The sequence below is a fragment of the Charadrius vociferus genome, unplaced genomic scaffold (genome assembly GCF_000708025.1).
Source record: "Charadrius vociferus isolate BGI_N301 unplaced genomic scaffold, ASM70802v2 scaffold3, whole genome shotgun sequence".
In the NCBI taxonomy this organism is placed as follows: Eukaryota; Metazoa; Chordata; class Aves; order Charadriiformes; family Charadriidae; genus Charadrius; species Charadrius vociferus.
The window spans coordinates 634,499-643,930 of NW_009647748.1; the positions used below are offsets into that span (position 1 = coordinate 634,499).

The 9,432-nt window shown below is 61.9% G+C and overlaps 1 protein-coding gene across 1 annotated transcript in view; it reads right to left on the reverse strand.

The window, feature by feature from the left end:
• AFAP1L1 (actin filament associated protein 1-like 1) overlaps positions 1–9,432 on the reverse strand; it is a 13,839-nt gene extending 4,407 nt beyond the window's left edge. The window contains 10 exon segments of the mRNA XM_009882083.1: positions 609–685; positions 688–772; positions 1,128–1,339; positions 2,172–2,270; positions 2,647–2,758; positions 2,922–3,019; positions 3,376–3,459; positions 4,015–4,143; positions 7,774–7,831; positions 9,268–9,432. Of these exon segments, the coding sequence (XP_009880385.1) occupies positions 609–685; positions 688–772; positions 1,128–1,339; positions 2,172–2,270; positions 2,647–2,758; positions 2,922–3,019; positions 3,376–3,459; positions 4,015–4,143; positions 7,774–7,831; positions 9,268–9,432 (1,119 nt within the window).

The window sequence follows — 9,432 nt, forward strand, 5'->3', positions numbered from 1 at the left end:
AGAGAGGTCCTGGTCTCTGCAGGACAGGACAGTGAGCCCTGCTTGGGCCACTAGCCCGGCTTGCCTTGGGGGTTGCACGCACTTTGACCCCTTCAAAACTCCAACCAGTTTTGTCAGAGATTTTGGGAATCTCAGAGGTGAGGGACTTGGCTGCCAAGCCACACAGTCACCCTGCCAGCACAGGACGCCTCAGGACCCTCCATTTTACAGGCAAGCACGGTGCGGCTTGCCCAGGCTGTGTAAAATAACCCCGTTCTCCACATTTGGGGTACAGCTGGGTTTGTGGTGTGTCCTCCTTTCCCACCCGTGGCCCCTTCCCCGTGGCCCCCACCTCCTGCCCCTGAACAAAGGCAGGAAAGGGCCATGGGGAAGAGGAGGGGGAGAGCAAACATCCCCACCCCGCAGGGGCTATCAGCGCCGGAGACGCCCAGGCCCTGGGAAGCAGCTGGCCGACCACCCCCCCTACTGATAAGACATGGGAGCAAAGCCCCCTTTCCCTTCCAGGGGAGCAAGACCTTTGCCAGGGCAGCCCCCTCCCCACCTCAGCCAGGGAGGATGCCAAGCAGGGTCTGCGGTCCCCCGGGTGAAGCTGGGGGCAGCCACAGTACCTTCAGCCACTCCTCAGCCTGCTCCTTGCTCTGCACGGCCAGCACCAGCGCCTCGGCTCCCCGCCGCGCGAAACCCCCCGCCCGTCCTTGGGGACGTAGATGACGTTGCAGGTCCCCAGGGGCACCTCCACGTGCGGCTGCCGGTCCTTGGAGCTTTTGTAGCACTAAGGGAAGCAAAAGGAACCACTCAGAGCTCAGCCAAAACCTGCCCGTCCCACTGCTGTGCTGGGCAGAGCTGGGGTCCCTCTCAGGTGGCACAGAGACAGTTGGCTCGATCTCTGCAACAGCCTCGGTGGCGGAGGGCTGTGGGGTGCCCCCTCACTCCACGGGGTCCAGAAAGAGGGGAACCCTCCATTCTCTTGCAAGGGAAGCGAGGGCAGCCCCTGCCTGTGCTCTGCAGGGCAGTGGCTGCCTTGGGGCAGGGTGCTGGCTTGGATAGCGCTACTTTTCTTCATCCTGGACCCAACCTCCCCCGCAACCCACCAGCAGGTTTCTGTCCTCCACCAGCTCTGGGCTCACCAGCAGTTTGCTGTCCCGTATGATGGTGAGCTGCTTGGCCCACTGTCCGAAGCGCTTCTTACGCAACAGGAAAGCGCAAATCCTACAATCCTTCACCAGGTTCATGGAGGCTTCCTCCGACGGCCACTGGTGTGTCAGCTGCTGGCCCTTCCCCTCCTCCTCCTCCTCGTCATACGACTCGTAAGAGCTGCTCATTGCATCCGAGTCATTGTCTGAAAGGAAGCAGGCGAGTCACCCCAAACGGCACCCCGTGGCCCTGCCTGCTGGGCACGCTTACACACTGCCAGGACTCCTCACACACGGTGGGGTCCAGCACAGAGCCTGGGCTGGGTGCCACCATGGACAGACTCCATGTCATCCTCTGAAACCAGCAGCATTTTGACCCCAGCCCTCTCCACTTCCCTTCTACTCCAGGCAGGATGCTCGCCGGGCCAAACGCCAGTTCCAGGTGCATCTATACAAACCCCTGGGCTGGCTTATTCCTTTGCAAGCCTCAAACTTTAAAACCCTGGATTAAAACTTCTGCCTGCCTCCACTTCCCTTCTACTCCAGGCAGGATGCTCGCGGGCCAAACGCCAGTCCCAGGTGCGTCTATACAAACCCCTGGGCTGGCTTATTCCTTTGCAAGCCTCAAACTTTAAAACCCTGGATTAAAACTTCTGCCTGCAACAGAGGACCACCTGCCAGCCTGCAGCACGGAGGAGCAGGGCCCTGCAGCGGTGTCCCTGCCCCAGCTCTCCTCCACCGTGGCAGAGGCAGCTCATGCAGGGCACAAGAGTTTTGTAGGCAGGGACACCCCTTCCCCATGCTGGTGACAGACACGGCACCGATTTCATCCCTTCTGCAGCGTGAGGGCTCTGGTTTGCGTGACAAACAGCACTCCACACTCCTTGCTTATTGTCCAGCAGCCTCTGACATGTGAGAAGTCCTCCAGCCTCAACCCCACCGGACCCCAGCCCAGTCCCACCGGACCTCAAACCCCCATCTCCGGGCTGGACTTTGCTGAAGCTCTCCCCTCCCCAACGAGGGCACCTGGATACCTACAGGAGGTTTTTTGCTCCCCGTTCAGCCTGGTGACGGGGTAGTTGCTGTCTGCATCCTCATAATAGCCATCCTCGATGGAGTTGGGGGGGCTGGAGCTATCTGTGGAGGAAGCAGAGGGCAGCTGGGGCTGTTACACCTGGGTTTCCCCTAGGATGCTCCAAGCAGCGAGCCGGCAATCCGGGGCAGAGCAGGGCATCTCGGCATCAGTCCCCTCGCAGCTCCAACCTCTCCCCATCACCCATCCCAGTCGAGCCGGGGCAAACAACTTCTTGCAACAACAGCTCAGCGGGATGGGAAGGAAGCAGGGTAGGAGTGATGCCGGTGGGAGCAGTGACGTTTCCTTCCCCGGGAGGAGCCACCGCGCATGCCGAGGGCTGCCTGCTTTGCCAGGCGGGCAGGCAGGTGGGGGGGTGCAGCAGGCAGTTTGCGGGGCTCCCCCCACCCTCCCGCCACCCCGGCGCGGAGAAGGACTCACTGCGGGAAGTGATGTACTCGGGGGCCTTGCCGGGGCCCAGGGGCAGCGCTTCCTCATAGTAATCCTCAGGTGGGGGAGTGGTGGGCAGCGGCGGAGCAGGGTCCACGGGAACCTATGGCAGAAACACCACCGGCATTAGCCAGGCAGCGGAGAGGGTCATGAGTCCCAGCAGCTACGGTGGTGGCAAGGGACAGGAAGGGGTCCCAGCCCCGGCCACCGCCACCTCCCCATGCAGGTGCAGAGGAGACCTCGCAGGTGGGCATTCAGGGACTTACGGCTTTTGCCGTCTGGCTCCTCGCCAGCTCCAAGCCAACGCCATCGCTGGTGTCCCCTTCCTCTTCCTGCATGTCCTGGAGATCCCGCAGGTCACAGTCTGCTGGGGGATAAGCGGAGAGAGTGAAGGGAGCAGGAAAGCCCAGAGCCGGCCTCCCCAGCCGTGTGCTCCAGGGACCCCCAAGGCAAGCACCCATGGCCCTTCACTGGGAAGGTGCTGGGAGATGGGCACCACTGGTGGTGTCTGTGGACCCACCATGGCCAGTCCCAAATAGCTTCAGGGGAGTGGGAGCGAGCACCTGAGGTGACGGTGCCCACCCTGGACACAAGGATGGAGCTCTCACCCTCCTTCCCCATGGCGCCCCAAGAGCTCCTGCTGTCAGCAGGCGCCCCGAAGACAGCATGGCACCCACCCAGTGGGACCCCCAGGTGCCACTCCGGGTTGGCCACACATACCGAACTCCTCAAAGAGAGACTCCACGAAGCTGGTGCCATTGCTCAGGGATGCTGTGTTGACGTACATGTAGTCCACGTCCTTCCCTGAGAGAGAGGGGAAAATTTTCAGCCCGAGGATGGGCAGGGTCGCCAGGGCGAGCACCGGCATCCCCTCTCCCCACATACACTGGCCCACGGACACAGGCCAGCCCACCCCACCGTGCCATGGGGCACTCCTCAGGAGCAGGTGCCCGGGGAGCAGAGAAGCCCCCAGGGATGCTGCCGCCCTTCCCCAGGGAGGGCAGGGAAGTGGGAAGGCTGTGAAGCCCCAGGTGCACGGCCCTCCTGGCCTTCCCGCGGAAACTCCTGTGCTCAGCAGAAACCGGTGGCAGGAAGACCTCTGCGAAGCAGCGTTTCCGCAGGGAGCAGCTCCCCCGCAGCCACGGCAGGGCTGACGCCAGCCCTTGCGCCCGGGGCAGGGAGAAGCTGGGAAGCAAGAGCAGGGAGCAAAGTCCCCCAAGGCGGCTGAGCAGGTGCTGGGCACAGAGGCAGCGCATCCCTGTCCTGCAGATGGTTGTCCCTACCCCACTGGGGTTTTGGCCCGGGGCAGCTGCTGGGGACACCCGCTGCCCCCGGGCACCGCAGAAGCAGGACACGGACCTGCGGGTGGCTGCAGTTTCTGCAGGATGGTGGAGACGGCCAGCTTCTTCTCCTGCGTGGTGGCACTCAGGTACTCATGGTCCAGCAGCTTGAGCAAGACGCTGAGCTCTGGCAGGAGCTGGTCCAGCACTGGGGGAAAGAGGGAAAAGCCCATCAGCCAGGGTGGTGTTGGGGTGCTGGCGTTGAGACAAGGCAGAAGGGGCTGGAATATGTGGAAGATGCCAGGATAGGTGTCTTTCTCAGCTGGTCTCGCACGGCTCAGGCGGTGTTTGCTAAGTGCATACGTGCTCCTTCCATGCACAAGCTCTTCCACCCGCACGCAGACGCCGGGATGCAGCCTGCTGAGCCCGTGAACGGAAACAGCAGCTCTGCAGGGCTACCGGACCTCTATCAAAGGGCTCAGGACATGTATTTTTCCACACAGATAAAATTATACCTCTGTCCGCCCAACAGCATGTCATTGCTGCTTGGTGCCCCCTTGCTGTGACGGGCACTGGGCGGTGGCGGAGAGAAGGAAGGAAGGAAGGAAGGAAGGAAGGAAAGGAAACCCGGATGCCAGAGCCACCTGGCAATGCCACCCAGGGACACGTGCTCCCACCCCTCACCTGCTGAGGGACATTCCTATTCCTCTGCTGTGCTCAGACCACCCATGACCTCCCAGCCCAGTGCCACCTCCACAGGGTTCCCATACACAGGGTAGAGCCTTCCTCCCCACACTCACCACCAGCACCTCCTCTGCCTTGCTGTCACTCCTCCCCATATCATCCCAGCTCATCCACACTGCTCCAAGGCCACCCCATCCTTTGCTCCAGATAGACCCAGGCAGGAGAGACGGGGAGAGCCCAGCAGAAGAGAATTTGTTGCAAAACACCATTACAGGCACAACACATAAAAGTGTGGGTCTTGTCTTTGACATGGTGATTCATGGGCTAGTTTTTACACAGCAAAAGCACACTGCAGCTGTGGGGTTACCTGTGCAGCAAGGCTCCAGAAAACACATGGGTGTTGGCATAGCAGAGCAGGGCTATAAAGAAATTCATCCCTGAAAGCAGTGCTTACGGTGCCAGCAGGAGCAGACCAACAGTTCTGGGAAAAGGTGTTGGCCAGGGATGGGAAGGACAGGGAAGACTTGAAGAAGGTGAGCTCTGGACTCCAGATCTCTCATGACCTCCCACGCCCCCGATTCTGCACATGCACTGACATCCTCATCCTGGGTCTCTTCCTGTACCTTATCTCCTCCAAGCAGGATAAGACAAAACTGAGCTGGATGCAAAGCCAAGCTCCCGTTTTACCCAGGACCGCCCACCCGCCTGGCTCCACTGGCACCCAGGGTAGGTCCTGCAGGGTCCAGCGCCTGCGGGAGATGGCCTGTGTTGGAGATGGCCAAGCTCAGAGACACCAACAAACCTGCAGCTCTGGAGGCTACAGAGGGTGGAAAAAAGAGCTGCTGTTTCTTCCAGCGCAAGCATGAGCAGGATCCCTTCTCTTGGCAGCAACTGAAAGTCGCTGTGGCACAGCTGGGGCAGCGTGCAGCTGGCTTTGGGTCTCCAGGGACAGGAGGAGAGGCCAGAGGTGATGACAGAAGCAGCTCGGATGTGCTGACTGATGGGGATGGTTTCCAAGGAGGGGAGAACATGTGCCCCAGCAGCACAGAGCACCAGGGACACCCTGCCTGGGATGGACCCGTCCCCACTGCTGCCCCTCCGGGCTGTGCCGGGGGAAGGCAGAGCAGAGCTGGGCAGCAGCGAGGGCTGGCACGGGGCGTATTTCCCAGGGGAAGGGCAGGATGCTGTGCTGCTGCTGGGATCCTCGTTACTCATGTTCTTTAACGAGCTTTCACTAGGCCCTATCCAAACACTGCATCCACTCTGACCAACACACATCAAAAACTGTGCTGCTACAGGTTTGACCCAGGATTTTGGGTGCTTGCCTTCCACCCCGCAAGCCGCAGCCCAGAGCACAGAGTGAGTCCCCCAGGACCAGGCTGGCACTGCTGCCCAAAGCAGGGACAGCGCAGTAAAACCAACAGCTGTTTCAAAGCTTTTTGGCTGAAGGGGAACCCAACAAGAGTGGGTTGATGCAGATCAGCACCCAGCCAAGATGAGCCCCTGGCCAAGACGAGCCCCCAGGCAAGGAGACAGTGTGCCCGGCCCCAAATCGCTGCATCCCCAGGACACAAGGCAGGATGCGGCTCACAAGCCTCTTCCTGCTGCCCCGGCTGATGGGCTTCTATCTCTGCAGACCTTCTGCTTCCTCCTCCCTCCCCAGCGCCAAGCTAAACAGCAGCCTCAGCCCTTTTGGCAAGGGTGGCTTTGCCAGTACCCATCTCCCGTGGGCAGGCCAAACCACGACAGGTAGCCCCCAGGCAGCGGGAGAAGCCTCAGCACAGCTCCAGAAGGAGCAAGGAAGCCTGGGGAGCTGGCAGCATCCCCCAGCCCATGGGGAAGGAGAGGACAACCACAGGGGGAGCAGGGTTCCTGCTCCATGAGCTGGAAAAACACCCCACAGCAGACAGGCAGCCACGGGACCCAGGTCCTTCTGATACTCCTCTCACTGTTCCCCTACAGGATGCACCTACTGGGGTGGGGACCTGCTCCAGCCACCTGAGAGCCTCATGCATGTGATGAGCGAGGGTAAGCACTCGGCTCCCGTGGCCCTCTCCTTGCCCCTCTGCAGAGGCGGGAAGGGAGGGAAGGAGGGGCAGATCCTCCCTGGGATGGGAGCAGGCTCCTGCTCAGCAATGCGGCGGTGGCCTCCAGATCAGATATCCTGCCCTGCCTTGCCCAGGACGCAGCTGCAGGGCTTGGTGGGGCATGGGGCTAGCAAGGAAGGAGCTGGGACAAAGAGCAAGATGCCCCCCTGTCCACCCAGACCCTGCAATCATCTAGGGAGACACTGCCCCAGCTCAGCAGGCTCTCAGCTGGCCGTGAGCTCCCACGGAGGAGATGAGGACCACGCACACACCCTACATCAGCTTCCCGCATCACACCGAAGGCCATGGCGCTCACCAGCGTCCCCATCCCCTACCGTGTGTAGGACATCTCCCATCACAGCCGCCAACTCCTGTGTCAAGGCTTCAGACCAGCCGAGGGCAAAAGGGCGAGCGGGTTTCTATTAATAGTGACAAAGCAGGCGGTGTGCGTGGTGAGGGGGGTGCGGAGACACCCCCACCCGTGCACAGGAGAAGCGAGAGCGGCTGATAAGCGAGGTTTGTCGCCCGGCATGGCAGGCGGGTGAGCTCATCAGCAACGCCCCGAGCGCCAGCTCTGAGCCGGGGCGCACGCAGCGCGGCGCAGGGCGAGCACTGAAGGCGCCTTTGTTTGCCCCCAGCTGAGCTGTCCCCTCCGTCTCCCTTGTTAAACATCCTCCGAAATACAAGGCGGGGGGTCAAGTCAAAGAACTCTGTGATCCCAGGAGGGTATGCGGCCCGCTGAGCTGAGCCTCTGCCCGGGGGGAGCGGAGAGAGGGAAGGAATTAATTTCCTATCCTCGTTAGGCTCCCAGCCTAAAAAAGGTTAATGAGGTGGCTGCAGGAAGCAAGGGGAGATTGCTCCAGGGTTGCTGCGTGGAGGGCAGCGGGTGCCGATGTGACTGACCCACAGCCACCCGGCGAGCAAGGACCGGCACGTTACTTCTGCAATAGCCATCGGGAGCGAGCATGGACCCCGCGCCAGCCTGCGTTCGTGCCCACAGCACGGCGGGCAGGGGAGCGGGCGCCCCGGGTGGGCGCGTGGGTGCTGGTGTCGGTGCACAGCCCTACCCCTGGGGGCTCTGGCAGCCGTGGCATGAAACTGCGGTGGCAGGACATCAAAGGGCTCCTGGGGGGAAGGCGGCAACGACATCAGAGGGGCCACAGGCGCTGAGTGAGGCAGCCGAAAAGGGACCCCACGTCCTCCACCTGCCAAGCCACCGCCTCGCTCGTGGGACACCTCCAGCCTGGCGCTGACTAATGGCTCCCACCTGCCCCTTTCTTCAGGGGCTTCTCTTGCAACCGAAATCCCGTGGGGTCGCACCGCTTCGCTGGGCTCAGGCTTTGGACGCAGGCGTCCCAGGGCAGGGAGCGACACCAGCCTCCCCTCCTGCAGACTCACTCCTCTCCACATTTGCAGCCTGACGGGGAGATGGCGGCGAGGTCTGCGAGCCTGGGAGGTCGGGAGCCGTGGCAGCAGATGGCTTCGGCATTAGCCAGCTCAGGCTGGGTGGGCAGAGGGGACCCAGGGCGGCTCTGCCGGGACAGGGTGAGCCGCGGGGGGACCGACACCAGGATGCTGCTGCTGTTCAGGACAACGGGGCAGTATTTCCTCTGCTGCTAAAGCCTGCCCTAAAAGCAGCACCAAGCATGACACTGACAGAGGAGCTGCGTCCCCCCCCAGCACCCCAGCACCTCTCTGCACCCAGGCCAGCTCTATTTATAGACCCCGCGAGCGCTATCCCCCTCGGGGACCCGCTTCCACAGAGCGGAGATAAGGGTCTGGGGCCAGCCTGCAGCTGCGGAGCCCATCTCCCCCTCCCCGGCCTCTGCTCCGTCACAGGAGCGAAATTCAGGTCTGGCTCCAGCAACCTGCAGAGAGGAGGAAGAGGAGGAGGAGGAAGAGGCTCTGGCCAAGCCAAAGCAGGAGTTTCCTGGTGTACAGACCCGGCTTTTGTAGGGGGAGAGGTGAGACAATGCACGTGGAGTTGTCACCCCAAGCAAAACTGGTCTGCAGCCTGAAAGAGAGCCCCAGGGAGGGGAGATGATGCTGTTTCCCAGCACCGTAAGGCTGCGAGGCTGCTGCAGTGGGAGGTGCAGGGGGACCCCCATCCTGTGACCCCGACTCTCCCGTCCTCCGCCTGCCCCCAGCCACGCTTCCTCCCGCACCAGGTGAAGGCTGAGGGTGAGGGGGGCCGGGGGGAAATCGGATGCTGGGAGTAACAACCATTGTTTGTAGCTAAAATAAAAGCCAAGCAAAAATAAATCCTTCCTGTTGGCGCGGGCAGGGCCCTGGGACACTCTGCCTGCCTGCGCAGGGCTGCTTAGAGTTGCCACCGGCAGTAAACAAACATTTATAGCTCCCGGGATGCCATAAATAGGTGGGGTGTGGGCCAGGGAAGGGGGCACAGCCGGGGGCTTCCCCAGCCCCAGGAGGAGCCCTGCAGGGAGGTGACCCACCCTGTGGGACCACCGGAGGAGTTGCTTGCTGCAGGTAAACCTCTCCATGGGTTGATGCTGAGCCACCTGCAAGAGACACCCAGGCACTGGGACGTGCCTCCATACCTCGCTGCCTGCCCCCAGCCTCCTCCTGCCCCAGCACAGGATGCGGGCATCACTGGAGGAGTGATGCCTGAAGTGGGTGTTGACAGCTTCCTCCAGCCCCAGCATGCTGCTACCTACCCCAGCCGGGCCAGCTTTGCCCCGCCACTGCTCCTTGAGGAAGGCCAT